A 15,430-nucleotide genomic window follows, 5' to 3' on the forward strand; every position below is an offset into this window, starting at 1 on the left:
CTCAATCACAGGCTCTGTGAATGTGTGGCATTTTTCAGTTTAATTAAACAGTCACTAATCTGGTGGTTGGAGTTTCTGAGGTTTCCATTGATAATGGCACCGACATATGGCAGCACCGATGACTCAGAGCACAGCTACTGAAGTTAGTTGTTCAAAGTTAAAACAGCAGAAATTAAACTTCAGTTTCCTATATCTGAAAGAGGGTCAATTGAATGTGAATAAAAGAGAACGGATTTTTTTATATAACCTTTTAAAACACACACATCTGTTTCAATATTGTAATTTCTGTTTAAATACTTCCCATATTTCAAATTTATTGGATTGTTTTTCAATTAACGATGTTGAACGTGTTGAACCAAATTACATGTCGACATTGTCGTTAATGTTTTGAAAATGTCAACAAGGATATTACTGGTAAACAAGTGTGGGCATTGGATTACATTTAGACACATCCTTACTTAAAGAGTTTAAGTAGATTAATTTAAAAATAAGTATAACATTCGTTGTTATGTGAGGTAGCAACAAATGTGTGCATTTGCCACGTTTCTTTTTTCACTGGCCAATAAGGAGTAAAAAACTGTTAAAAAATCAAACTTTCATGGATGTCTTTAAATCCCAAAGCATTGTGGGTAACAGAGTAAACCAAAAAGCTCTTCATGCGCCTGCGCAAAACCACGGCCTGTCATTTCAAAAGGAAACGAGGGAAGTCGCTCGGCAGTGGTAAGTTTCATGCTTCGACTGTTAGCATTCAGTTGTACTGAAGGATGATGTTTATCTCCTGTGTAATAAAAGGCGAAAAGAATGTTTTTCAGAAAAACATGGCTGAAAATCCACAAATCAATGTTTCATTACAGTTGTGTTTTTGGTACTTTATCGCTTAATGCTACATCAACGCTTAGATATGTTTATGTCTAAATTAAACCCATTCAGCAAGTTCGTACAATCTTATTATTAACGTCGAATGTGTACAGGGGGTTGACATATTACCAAAATATAACATGTTGTGTTTTGTGTGCTGTTAAGGACTACATAAATACCTCTTTTAAACAATATGTTTTTACCGGAGCGTGGATACCTCTGTCACAAAAACAGACAGCGTTTGTTCCCATTTACATATTTATCTTCATTTCCTGTGACTTTTTGTAGCACAAAAATACAGACTGGTATGAATTCGTGACATTTGTTTATTGTGTTGCTGTACGTTATTTCCTTACGGTAAGACAGTGTGTGAATGCTAACAGGCTCATTAGCCAACAGTGACGTCGGCGTCGCTCTGCAAAAATTGATAAACAAACCTGTTGCGACGTTAGATTTTTGTGCTATTTTTTTTTTTAAAAATTTTAATTTTGAAACTTTTTTGAATCAATAGTTGAAGTTATGTAATTTTTTTAAATTTTGAAACTTTTTTTGAATAAATAGTTGAAGTTATGTAACAATTACAATTATAATCTGCTCTCTAACCGCGTCTCTCATGTTTTTTCATGAATGTCTAATGTAGACATTGTCATATTTTAATTTTTTTTCACTAATGTTGACATTGCCATATTTTAATTTCAGACTTGTGTTGTCAGACCTTAAAATACTGCTGAACTGAAACAGAACAAAACAGTATCAAATTAATTATTTTTGCTGCCTCAATTTGAAGTAATCCAGGACGTCTGTTGTGAATTCTGTTTTATAAACCAAAACTCAGTCACACTCAGTAACCACACACATGCATTCAAACTGTTCCTGAAATCAACATCCTGCTGGAGTTTTAAATCCCTGCAAAAAGCTGTGATATTAGTATTAGTGAAATGCATGTCAGCTTTTTCTTATCAGCTTCTCCTGCTGGTGTAAGGTTCATCTATCTGGTTAAGAACCGCTGCAGAGAGACTTCCACAGATTCAGATAAAAAACATCATTTACTGCAGAGAAAGAGCCTATTGTGATTCAGAAATACTGAATGTATTAAGACCCGTTGATGATTGAAACATGGAACATATTTTAGTGCCTTTATTCGTAGATAACTTCATTTTGAAAAAAAGGAAAAGAAAAAAGCAGCTTCTTTCAACAGACCAGGAATATAACATTCTTCAAGTTTATGCTGATGTATTATCAATATGGTTCGATATTTTCTTACACATCAAGTATAGTATTGAAATATAAATATACTTGCATCTGTTGCAGGTGTACTAACTTTATGAGGTCAGGAATATTCTGTAATGTTTATTACAGTGTCCATTCCATTTCTTCGTCGCAACCCATGATGTCTGTCCCTACTGTAAAAGTGAAGGAAAACATAAAAAATCAACAAAACACAGACACACACAAACTAATATAAATAAAGGAACCAGCTGAGATATAAAAAGAAAAACATGAAGTAAAAGGAAGTGGCTCATGTTTTAAACCATTATAATTATATTTTCAACATGAAAAATGCTAAATTGATTACAGGCTTTCTTGGCTAAAGAGCCCCCTGTGGAATGATTTCTTTTGCTTCACTTGTCGTTTCTAAGCTTCCAGGTGAGATTTATTTCTGTTTTACAGGTGTTGATACTGAATGAGTCACTTGTCCTCAAACGAAGGCCACCAGCTTCTCCACAGGGGTTGAAATCACAAAGGCTTATTTGATTTTATTTTTCCTACCTGTAGTCTCTGCCTGACTGAGCAGCTGACTCAGTAGTACAGGGAACAGCTTGTCTGCCTTGCAGACCATCCCCGCTCCACGGTCCTTGGTACCATCGAGGGACTCTGACAGACATGACTGCCCAAAATCAAGCTAACAAGCTCTGACAGGAAGTGACATGTTGCGTGACAGGAAAATGGCAAACATCTATTTTGTGTTTTGAGCAAAATGCAAGATCCAAGATGCAAGAAAAATTTAAATATCCTCTTAAAATACTGAGACATCCGTCCGTGTGTGACTGTTTTCTAGGACAGTTAGTGTCTGCGGAAACCATCTTGGTCCAAATCGGTATATTTAACCCTACTTTTGGTGTTCTTGGTTGACAGATGATTTTTTTCTTGTTGTTTTGTGTCTTTAAGATTACTTTGGTGCCATGCCTCTCTACGTGTTACCAGAGGGCACTGACGCTGGTGCTCAGATACCAGCACACCTGTCCCAAGTTCCCATTCCACTTATCACCACCACAATGGACTGCTTCAACAAATCAGTCAAGGTTAGACACCTCAGACTTACATTGCCTTTTTTATTTTAATCTTTTTAAAAAATACATTACTTTTTTGATTGTCTAAAATGACAAAAGCCACATTTTCTGTTTTGCCTTAACAGTAGTTAATCCATTTTCTAACAGTAAAAGCAATTATTAAAAAAAAAATCTCACTTCAAATTTCTGCAGACACATCCGATTATTTCTTTCTGGGTTTTTTTTGTTGGTTTTTTTTTTGCCATTTGTTTCAACTGTCAACTGCCACCATCTGCTCACATCTGTATGGAAATCTTCTTTTTTTTTCATGGCAGGCTATTCTCCTGATGAATACACTGCAGGAATATGTTTATGAAAACCAAAGCAGAATCATAATCTTCTGTCTCACAGCTCTTTTCCCAGAGGCACTCATCACTGCTGCTTCAAATACAGCTTTGATCAGCTGACACAGCTCTCTGTACAGTACTGAAGGGCTTCAGTCCGAGTCAAATTTTTTCAATTTTTTTTTTTTTTTTTTGCAGGGAAAAGTGATTTCTCAAGACCCGTTGGTGTCGGTAGCTGCTGATGACTTCATGCTAAAGACGGTCATTCAGGGTAAAACTCAAGTATTCTGATCTACATTTGTAAAGGAAAAAAAAAGAAATTAAGGTTGCTAGGAATTCATTTTTTAGGAAGGGTGCTTTATATATATATATATATATATATATATATTTTTATTATTATTATTTTTTATTATTATTATTCAATAGGTGATAAAGGCTATGTCTGGTCCCTGTATGTCTGTGTGTCTTTATCTGGACTGCGTTTGTTAAACTATTGGTCTAGTCCGGATTGTCAACGAACATCAAGGCCTGTGTTCTTCAGTGTTGTGTCTTTGTGTCTCTCTTATCTTTCAGCTGCGTAATTAAAAAGCCATTGTAAACCACAGCTCCTGCTGAGGCTGTGACATTTGCCTCTGTGTTAATTTCCACTCCGTCTGTGTCTGTCACGATACGATGAGCACAGTGGTTATTTGTGACACCTTGACAAATACGTTTTCTCTTAGTTTATATATATATATATATATTACATTACATTACATTACATTACATTACATTATGTACTTTCTCTTTTACACCTAGTTGTTATCATAAAATCCTCTTAATTTGCTACAATGTTCTACCATACCTTGAGCCCCAAACTGACAAACGTGTTAAATTGACTTATTTTTGTGATAGACTTGATCAATGATCATTTCTGAGACTAAAATGAACAAAAACTAAATAAGAAGTCAGTGTGAAACTTATTGATGCCTTAGTCACATAATAAAAAAAAAGGGATAAACAAAATCTGGCAGAGGCTGAGTCCAGTCTGTGCTGAATCTGTCGACTTCTCTCTTTCACAATATAGAAATGCGTTGTCTCTGCAGTCTGTATTTCTGTTTCATCTTGTCCTTAATGCATGCATGTGTTTGTGGGTTTGTTTGTTTTTTTTCAGAGGACCCAGCACCCGGTGCTTCGTCTCAGTACATGTCCATCAGCGTTGTTGTATTGGGAGCACTCGCTAAGGAATTCAGTGAAACTGTCAATCAAGGGGTAGGTCCACTCTGTCACATGTGATGTTGTGTAGACATTTAAACAGTAGATGCTGGTGAGACTAGTCTCTTTCAGATTTGTCTCTTTGTCGGGAAAAAAAACAAACCAAACAGACATTTGATCGTGTTGTGTGAATGTATTCTAATTCTGTATTTCCCTGTGAAATTTAGGTGTTAACAGACTGTGGTAGTGTGTTTGTTTCCCACTGTGTTTGTGTCTGTCTGTGACGGCAAGCATGCGTGTGTTGTTGCTACAGTCACAGTATGACTTATTTAATGGGCAAACAATGTATCTTGTGAAATGATTCACAGAAACAATTTTTACACATCTGCTATACAAGTGCAAACTTATAATAATACAGATGTTAAAGGGAAAAGGTGCTAAATGTCATACAAAGGAGGAAAGTCAAATAAAGATCAACGTGTGAACCTAAGGAAAGACAAGAAAAAAGTACATGAACACGAGTCTATTTAAACAAAACAAAAAAGAACAACCTGGACAAGACTAGATTAGAGTCAAATAAAGATCAACGTGTGAACCTTTCAGAGAAGAAGATATAAAGAGAGACTGCGGTCTTTGAAGTGAATGGCTCAAGGCCAAAGAAGTGAAGCCTCACCACTGATATGAAAAGTTATTTCTGGTAAAAGAGTGTTTGTAAGACAGTAACCTCACACATATGAGTGCAGCTCTGCCTGTAAGGCTCAGTCTAAAACACTGAGATGTGGAGATGTTGAACCTTATTTACTTTAGTTAAATTCAACCCTGCAGAGGACCTTCAGATATAATCTTACCAGAGCTCCTCTCTACTGTGTTGGATCCTGATGAAAACACCTCACCACCTCTCCACTGTGTTGGATCCTGATGAAAACACCTGGCCTCAACATCCGACCTTCATGTCTGTCATTCTCTGACATTCCAATGAAAACACGTCCAGCGAGAAATAATGGTTTCACCACAGACCATACATAACCACGGTGAAGCAGATGATGCCATTAAGTTGAGCACATGACCACCAGGGGTCACCAACTGTATTTGTCAGTTGGATAGACACCTCTGCGGGACGGACACTCAAATAAAATAAGTTGATGATCACTAACGTTAACATTGTGAAGTGTTAAACCTATGGTCTTAATTCATCTGAGAGGTTGTTTAGCCCCAGTTGCGAAGCACTGGTGTAGTGGCGCTCCACTGGCATTTAATTAACATAGCGGAAACTCTGTTCTACACCGGGTCCACAGTATAAGGCGTAGATTATCCTACTTTTGTTTTGTTTCTAAGTTTTTAACTGGCCCATTTGGATTAAACACTGAGCCCTGGCAGAGGCCGTTCTTTTTGTCAGCCTTGCAGAGAGATTCTGACCATCTGGGCAGCAGCTGGTGCAACAAAGTTGACTGTCTATCTGTGTTTCCACCAGTGGTGGTTGTATTAAGATCTTATTTAGGGTTCTCCTCCAACGCAACATCTGCCGCTTCATTCTGTCGTCCCTTAAGGATAAAGTATCCATATTCATATAATTTCCATCTTTGTTACATGCATAATGGAAAAATAAATATATATATATGTCAATAAAGGTCAAAATGAAAATGAGCCATCAGTTTGAGAACATTATTTCATAGTAAACTGCATAGACAGTGTGGTATTATTTCCTGTATGGCTGTTGTTGTATCACCGTCTGTCTGACTGTATTTGGGTGTGGGTCAGTAAGAAAATTGTCTCCATGGTTGTGAGTTCACAGCACAGTTCCCGTTGATTACATTCATTCCCACTGTTCCTGCTTTTTCTCTCACAGGACGTGTTGGTGGCCTCTGGCTTCACCGTGGAGGAATCGTCCGCTGCTCAGGACCGCACGCTCCATCCCTGTCACCTCCTGCTGTCAGGAAACGACGCCTGTCTTTATGTGAGGACATTGGTAGTTTTATATTTGAGTTACCTTGTAAAAAAAAAAAAGTTCTTAAGATTGGACATTATAAAGTCATCCACCCTGGTTTGGGCTTCAAAAGATTCTCTCTTCACTGAAGTCCTTCTTGCTCTGCCTACAAAACGGTAGCGCTGTCTGCAGGGTGTGGTGTGAATGAAAAGTGAGCTCACATCTCCGTTCTCATCCATCAGGTGTGTCGCCAGTTGCCGCCTTCTGACCCCAAATCCCCTTCAGCAAACATGAAGAAGACCACGCGCTCCACTGAGGTGAGAGTCCGAGCACCGCTGAACCAATGGTGTTGTGTTGAGCTGTTTGTTGTTTACCTCATACGTCCTGTAACTCCCAGGTTGTCAGGAGGCCAAACGTAACCAAATACACGTATGTGAAACTGGACGAACTGAAGGATCAGACTGTAGTTAGTCTGTACGGAGTGGTGGTCTTCTTCAAACAGCCCTTCAAGAGCCGTGGAACAGGTCAGTCTGAGACTGATAACGAGGTCAAAAATATATAATGCAGTTATTCACTTTAGTGTGTGAGGTACGGGTGTGTGTCAGTTTTTGTTGCCTTTTTATTGAATTCATAAAAGAATTTAACATCCTTTAGTAAAAACTTCAAAAAGCTTCAGCTGGCAGTTAAATATTTTCATCCTTTAGTAAAACCTTCAAAAAGCTTCAGCTGGCAGTTAAATTATTCCAAAAAAATCTCAAATAATATATTATTTGCCCTAATAAATAAATATTGGTAGTAAAATATTTTCTTATTAATATCAGTTGTCATGCTGTAAATAAAAACTATGTTGGAACCTTCTGTTGAGTATAAAACAACTTTTCAGACGTTTTCAGTACCTTGGACAGAGGCGTTTTGGATTTTTACCTGTTGACATAAAACCTGGTCAAAGTTTGAAAATAAGTCAGGCAATAACATATATATATATGTATATACATACACATATATATATGTATATACATATATATATATATATAGAACAAGTTATACTAATAATTAATACCACATTTAGGTACCAATTTTGAAACGGTGACATTTACATAATATCAAAAACTTTATACCAACTTATATGTTTTTGTGTGTTTTCCCAGACTTTTGTTCAAGCCTGAAGATAACAGATCAGTCAAACCTGAAGATTGTTTGCACCATTTTCTGCGACAAGCTGGAGAACCATCCCAAAATCTTTCAAATTGGAGACATCATTCGCCTGCACAGAGTCAAGGTGCAGTTTAAATTCCACACGGGTTCTTCGAGTGATGTTGCTTGAGTTGCCGTGTTTCCTTGACAGTAATCTCTTCACAGGCCCAGCTTTTCAACAGCTCCATGACGTTGCTCAACACCCATGGTTTCTCTGTGGTGACCTTTGACGGGGCAGTTGGCGGCCCAGTGGAACCTCGCGCCTCCAGCCTCCACTTCCACTTTGATAAGGAGGACCGTCGAATCGTGAAGGAGCTACGGTCGTGGGCGGCCACCCAAACTCTCCGGCCTCCACTTCCCACAATCCCACTGTCTGCCGTTCAACCCAGGACCTATTTTGACCTGACCTGTCAACTGCTTTCCAAAGCTGTTATTGATAGCACCTGCACTTTACTGAGGGTAAGGATAAAACACATCAAATAAAGCAGCTCCACCTGGTTACCCACTGTTTTTAACATGTCTACACTCATTATATATTATATCGTCTTTCATGTCATAAATAGGACACGAAAAGAGAAGCTAATATTTTCACTGGTGGCTCTTTGGTGTCAGGAGGAAATAATTACTTTTGTCTTATTAGAAAAGCTTGTCTTTTGTTTTTGAGGATCAAGACGTGTCTCGTTGCTTTGAAGACTGACTCGTTTCTCTTGCTCTGTTCTTCTTCCTACGGTTCATGTAAACATCAACCTTCTTCTTCTTCTTCTTCTTGAGTCAACAGTGTTTCTACCTTTTTGCACAAATTAAGCCATTTGCCTTCAGTCTTCATCTCTCCTGAAGCAAATCAACTTCAGAGTCTGGTGACCTCGGTGTGAACTGGGCTGAAAGTTGAATTTGATTTTTTGTTTTCTCAGTGTTGACAACAGAAATGAAGCTGTAAGTCATGGCTGCTTTCCTGCAGTCAGTCAGACTGACAGTGCTGGTACATTTGAACAGGATTTGGCTGTGAATCCTGGTCTGTTGCCAGGCTGCCCTCGCTGACATGCAGTAATAAGCTGTGCCCAGTTGTAACAGATTGCTGCTGCACATGGACACGTGCAAACAGAAGCAGATCATTGCTCTGAATTTATTTTTATTTGTTTCATTCTGTGTAATACACAACTGGCTGCTAAATGCAGACTTCGTGCTGAGAATCTTTTTGTTTAATATCATTTTTATGTCTTCCCTAAACATCATAAACTCAGTAATAAGGCAGCAGAAAAAACAGTTTCTGTAGTGTACATGAAATACTGTGTGTGTGTTTTCTTTTCTTATCATTTCTTTGTTTTCCTGTATGTTTTTTCTTTTTTTTTTTAGGTTTGGGATGGGACCCGGTGTTCTCGCCCCCTGTTGAGAGTGATAGTCGAGCGCAGTTCCGTTGAAGGACCGTCCTCATTCTCCAGGCAGAAGGAAAACCTCATCGCTAATGTTCTTGTCTACGATAACCACGTGATGGTCGCCAGGGAGTTAAAGGTCAGTGCTGAGTGTCCAAAACTAAATCCTGAGAAAACTGTGTCCAGGTGTGTGTGTAGTGATAAACACTGAGTCAAACTCACTGAAGCACCGACGGCAATAATCGAGTAGCAGTGGACCGACAAAGACCCGGGGCAGACACGCTGTACTCTACTGTCAATAATAATAACATCGTTTAAAGCTCTGTCGACGTCGGCTTCAGTTTAATAATAGTACTGTTGGCGATGCCCAGTATTTTCCTCATTCATGTATGGATTGTGGCAAACAAAACTGTGAGACGATCACTTGGGTGTGTCAACCTGGTTGGAGTACAGATGGGGGTCTGCGGCCAAACAAGGGACCCACGGGCAAAGTCAATTGAAAATGTAAATGTGAAAATATGCATTTTCCCCGCATACCACTAGAGAGCGCTCGTGTACCACTGGTGTTACGCATACCACAGTTTGAGAACCACTGGACTAGGAGGAAACTTGGTGTGAAAGGTGTGTGACTAACGATGACGGAGAACCAAAGAACCAGGATGAGACGCTTACAGAGGAATCTAAAAAGGGACGTAGCTCGCAGCATATGCACCGCAGGACGTCTCTCATTCACTCTCTTCAGTCATGCAGCGCTAATCCCAGTGCCACAGTTCAAATTATACCTTGATCTCAGCTGCACAAAGTAGCAGCTTCAGGTCACAGGCCACACACACTCAATCTTTCCATCCCTTTCTGTCTCCCTTCTTCCCTCTCTACACCTTTTGGAGATTCTTTGTGGCTCAGAAACAGAGTCATGCAGCTGAAAACACAGCTGTGCAGCTCTGACAGCTCTTACCAAAGTGTGTGTGTGTTTGCCTGTCAGTGTTAAACTGGAATAACTGTGTTGCGGAGTCAGAGCCACGCAGCTTCAGCAGCAGACAAATCCAACCGATGAAGTTTCCCTCTATCTCTGGACCATTTGTTTCAGTCGGCTGAGAAAAGGAGAGCACCACAGAACGTCACTTATGCACCGTAACAGGACTAAGAACATGACCTTACACACAGGAGTGAAGCTGTGTTCAAAGGAAAACGAATAGTGAAGGAGAAATGTCTTCGTAGTTTCAGTATCGAAATGAATAGTGGAGAAATGTCTTCGTAGTTTCAGTATCTGTTGTTTTCCCGTCTTTGAACAAAGTGCCACAACTCCCTCGACAAACTCCCATGAATACTTTCTGTTTCTCCTCAACCAGAGCCTTGTCTTGTTGCTGAAAACAGCCTCAGATCTTATTGGTATCTGATGTTTATAAGATGGATGGTTGGTGTTAATAGCCTCGGTCGAGTTCACAGCTAAAGCTCTGGTTTAAAGACTACTAGTCCGAGGCTCGGACTACAATTTTGCAGCAAGCCATTGATCTGTTGTTGTACAACTGATTTGGCTTTAAGGAAAGAAATCTTGAATCTTGAGTTTTTGTGGTCCTTTAGAAGTAAAAGCTGGTGTTGGTGTTGGTCAAGATGTTAAGATTTTCCAGCCCAGACTCCAAGTGTTGATGACATTGTTTGGACGAATTTAAAAAAAAAAAGAATTGTGATTTTTGTGCAAGGCTAGACAGCAAAAAGACTTTGGATTGAAGTGGGAAGGTGAAGAGGTTGAAGAGTTGAATATTTAAGGAAGTGTGTTAGATAATTAGTTGCAGTAGACAAAGGTGAAGCAGTATTTCAAATTAGGAAGCTGTGAATGTTGTGTTACACTTGAAATAACATTTTGAGCAGTTTAGACTAAAAGGCACATTTAAGTTACTTTTACTGTTTCTTCAACGTTTGTGTTGATTTCGTTCAGTAGAACACTCATACGTCCAGTAATATCTTCATGTCTGTTGACCTCTATCCAACCTTCATACGTCCAGTAATATATTCATGTCTGTTGACCTCTATCCAACCTTAGGGAAAAAAGAGCTTCCTGTTAAAAAGAAATCCTTTAATGCTGTATGTTTTTTGAATTCTGTGGCATCTATGAGATTCTCCAGTCCGAGCATCAGCATAAAGGAAACCTCACTGATTCTTATTCTTTTTTTTACAAAGATGGTGATAAATCTATGTGTAATCGTCACCCCATGCAGCTCAGCTTGAACCATTATTGGAGAAGTATCTCCTCAGTGCCGTTTCAATTCACACACAGTCACAAACTGAGACTCGGGTACGAAAGGCACGTCGGAGTAGGAATACTTTCACCAATTACCCGCCTTCTCTGGTGATGCATCAGTACTATTGAGCTGAATCGACAGGGAATTTTGCAAGAAGAAGAAGACCATTAGTAGAGAAAGGAGCCCATTATGATGAAAAGCTGAGGAGGAGGAGGAGGAGGAGGAGGAGAGAGAGCTTGATTCACACGCGTTGCCTCCGTCATCGATTCATCGAGCACTTTAACACACATGATTGTGTCACATTCAACTGTCAGTCTCCACTTTTCACACCGTCAGCAGGATTTCCTATAGATCTATGTGTTTTCTAATTTAGTGATAGTTGAAGTTTGAAGTTCTCTGGTCTTAGTTCTGTTACCTCTCCTCACACTCTTTGCCTCCATTTGAATCTGAATGTATACATGAGGTGAATGGCAGGCACAGTCCATGTTACATTACATCACACTGTGCCGTGTGTAAAAACAGGTGATTTACTGTGAGATGGTCATCTGGTGCATCTCCAGAGGTCAGCTTTTAATTTAGCTCCTAAAGCCTGAGCACTGTTCTGTTTTCCTTTTTAATGGCCACTTATTTTTGAAGAATTTAACAGCTGCAGTCAAGCAAGTGCACACCTTCCTGTCATTGATTTTTCTTTTCCTTTTTTTTGTTCCCTCACTTCTTCTTTTTTTTTTGCAGCACAGTCCACAGTTCAATGCAGCATGCTGTCATTATTTCCTGTTAAGTGAACACAGTTGTGAGGAGGAGGAGGAGATTCATTGTCAGGACGCAGGCTCTAATCTTCTCCACAGACCACAGATTGCACCACAAGTGCAACCTCTGTTGGTGCCAAACAGACCCAACAACCAGGGAGTTCAGTTTCACACCAGCACTCCTGCTTGATTTCCCAACACCTCGCCCTTTGCCCCCACAGTTTTCCTGCATAGTGTGACACATGTTCTAGTTCCTATTTATTAACCTGGGAATCAAACTCTCATTTACGTGGAGTAAAATAAGTCTATATCTGTTTAACGGATCGAGTAATTAACCTGCTGCTGAAAGGATTGGATTTCTCCGGTGACCACGTGGATCCACAGCAGGATCAGGACAAACCGTCTTCTATTATTCATGAAGAAAAATAAGTACCGAAGAAATGCACAACACAAAGAACACACGTGTAAGACAGCACTCGGAGCTGCAACCTGACGGTGACTTTGGTTGGTTGTTCTTCAGACAGATGCCGAGGAGGAACACGCTCTTCGTCCTCGACTGAATGGAGGCTAAATTGCATTTGTTTAATGCTGATAAAATTGATTTCATGCTCTCTGAAATATTTAACTCGTGCTGATGTGCGCGGCACTGCTTTTGCGTTGTAACGATCAACACTCCATAACAACAATAAGGAGTGATTTAAACAACGTGATCTGACGGATAAAACCCCTAAAAACAGAGCTGCGATTTGTCAGGGGAGATAAAGAGACAGATACTTACGTATTTGATTTTATTGCTTTAGGTTTTTTTTAGTAGCTGAAACTACTTCCCTTTTTACTTTTTTTTTAATATTAGAAAGATGTTAAAGGCAACTGCTCTGACACAGGCTTTTAGTTTGAAGACATATGCTGTTCTTTTTTTGCAGATGACAGCATGATTATACTGTAATTTCCCTGATGTTTATTATAATCTTTAGGTGTTTTTAGGAGGAAAAAGCACAGACCTTTAGTTCAAACGTGAGTCTAATTTTTCCTGCTTTTATACATTCAACATTTAAAATTCTCAAAATATCATTACATGTACAATGCAACACTAAACGCTTTCTTACCCATAGTAGGTAGATGGTCTAACACCAGTTCTTTCTACATAGGAATATCCAAAAATGATCCTCCACTTTATGTCCATTATATTGGACATGTAGCCTCTTAACATGAGACTCAGACCAGAGGTGTCAGATTTAGTTTGGTGTTCGCCTTGGCCTCCATGTAATTTCGAGTTAATATCTATTAATTCGCTAGTTTGTGGTGTATAAACCGTTAATTCCTGGCAAGTAAAAGCGTAGAAAAGTGCCGGATGCGTCACAGCCCTGAGAGTTCTTCTTTTCATTTGGACTTTTAGGAGCAGCAGAGGCCTCGGGAGATTAAGCGCTAATCCACGATGCCCCTGACACAAGTTTCACCCTGTGAATGGAGAAATGGATTTAAAAAGCCGCAGCTTGTAGGGGATTCACTTTTTGAGACATTATTCCGCTCTGAGACATTCTTCTGCTCTTCGGCTCTAATGCAATTAAACAGCCTATATATATATATGTGTGTGTGTTTGGTGAGTGAGTCTGATATTCACTAAACAGAACCATATAAAAACACCGGAGCCTTTGCTCTAGGAGAGAAAGACATGACAGCAGCGTGACAAAGCTGACAGAGAAGAAAAGAAAGGAAAAAAAAAACAAGTCGTTTTACACCCAAGTACTTTTGCAGCCTCCTAATCTGCGTCACCACACTGAAAGAAGGTTTGGTGCAACATCGCCATCTGCTGATAAACACGTACATTGCGTACAGCACTTTATGAACATGGTTTGAGTATGAAAAATGATTTTTACAGCACTTAAACATGGTTTGAGTATGAAAAATGATTTCCTTTTTCAGTTTTTGAATGAATGGTAAATCATTTCTTTTTAAGGTATGTAGGTCCAAAATGATACGAAAAATACCGATGTGTTTAGATTAAGCATTTAAGAAGTGGCTACGAAGCATTTTGTGTTATATTGTTCCTTATTTTGAAATCTCCAAATGTCCATCTGTTTACTTCCATGCGTTTACTGACATTGTTCAGTCATGGAAAACAAATGGAAAATAATTATAAAAAACAAAATGAAATGTACAACATATTTTTTAACATATGTTAAATTACAAAAATGTTTCTCTTTACTCACAATTCATTTACTGAAACCAAGTCTTGTTTAGTAGAACTCAACACTGATATACTCACAGGAACTGAAGAAAGTCATGAAGATGTCCTTCAAAAGCTGTCTCTCTCTCTCTTTCTCTCTTTTTTTTCTTTTTTCTTTTATAGCCATCTGCTGCCACCTAGTGTATGAGTATTTTATTGTTCTGCCAAATTACAATCAGTAAATAAAGTACAGTTTTCCTCCCAATTCAACTGAAACAAGATCATTTTTATTTTAGTAAATAAAGAACAGTTTTTATAACAATTCAACTGAAACTAGATCATTTTTACAGGTCACACCTGAAGACACGTGTGGCTGGTTATCACTGTGTTAGGATAACAGAGAGACATAACCTTTCTGTGATGCTGTAGCAGCTAAAAAATATCCTGGAAAAGTCCTGGAAGATGCTTTCAAGAGAATAATGTGAATTATTTTTTAGTAAACCTTAGTTTATTTGATTACATTTAGATTTTTAATGCTAACTGTTACAGATAACTACATCCTAGACTAGTGTTTGTGGAATCAGCATGAGGCTGTGGATGTGACTGGCAAAGCAGAGCAGGTGCTCCATCAGTGTCTGGACCAGAGGTCCGGTCTGTGATTAATGAGCGACATCTTGAGTCTGTGAGCTTTGACACTGAGCCACATGTTGTTGCTAAAAGGCTTCTGGCACCTTTTGATGGCGAGTGGATTTAAGTGGACAGATGATTGGAGACGAGAGCTGTGTTCTCCTGCGGGTCATAAAGCTGTTTGTTTCTGCACCCCGTAATGTCACAGTGCACATAATGAGATTGTTTTTTTTTTTCAGGCAGAACGGGCTGACGGATTTGACGGCTTTTTCATACCATCATTAAAATAATTCCTGTTCTTTCTCCACTCTCTCTCTCTCCGTCGGTCTCGTCACATCAGCCTGGAGACTTCCTGAGAATCTACAACCTGCGAGCGATTCCTGGTGCCAGTAAAGTCCCTGGACTAACCAGCAACCAGTTGGAGGATCAGGATCACTTGGCCTTTCACCTTCACGGTGGAACAGCCTATGGCAGAGGCATCAGAGTTCTGCCACAA

At 39.2% G+C, this 15,430-nt stretch overlaps 1 protein-coding gene across 1 annotated transcript in view; it reads left to right on the top strand.

Moving 5' to 3' along the window:
* The first annotated feature begins 623 nt into the window (after positions 1-623).
* The window catches only part of pot1 (protection of telomeres 1 homolog), a 20,831-nt gene continuing 6,024 nt past the window's right edge, over positions 624-15,430 (top strand). The window contains exons 1-11 of the mRNA XM_017032803.2: positions 624-720; positions 3,028-3,161; positions 3,671-3,743; positions 4,626-4,723; positions 6,513-6,620; positions 6,833-6,907; positions 6,988-7,114; positions 7,739-7,869; positions 7,950-8,243; positions 9,138-9,293; positions 15,275-15,423. Coding sequence (XP_016888292.1) covers positions 657-720; positions 3,028-3,161; positions 3,671-3,743; positions 4,626-4,723; positions 6,513-6,620; positions 6,833-6,907; positions 6,988-7,114; positions 7,739-7,869; positions 7,950-8,243; positions 9,138-9,293; positions 15,275-15,423 — 1,409 coding nt within the window. The 5' untranslated portion in view covers positions 624-656. The remainder of the gene's footprint in view (positions 721-3,027; positions 3,162-3,670; positions 3,744-4,625; positions 4,724-6,512; positions 6,621-6,832; positions 6,908-6,987; positions 7,115-7,738; positions 7,870-7,949; positions 8,244-9,137; positions 9,294-15,274; positions 15,424-15,430) is intronic.

Source organism: Cynoglossus semilaevis, chromosome 6 (genome assembly GCF_000523025.1).
Source record: "Cynoglossus semilaevis isolate Cse_v1.0 chromosome 6, Cse_v1.0, whole genome shotgun sequence".
Lineage (NCBI taxonomy): Eukaryota > Metazoa > Chordata > Actinopteri > Pleuronectiformes > Cynoglossidae > Cynoglossus > Cynoglossus semilaevis.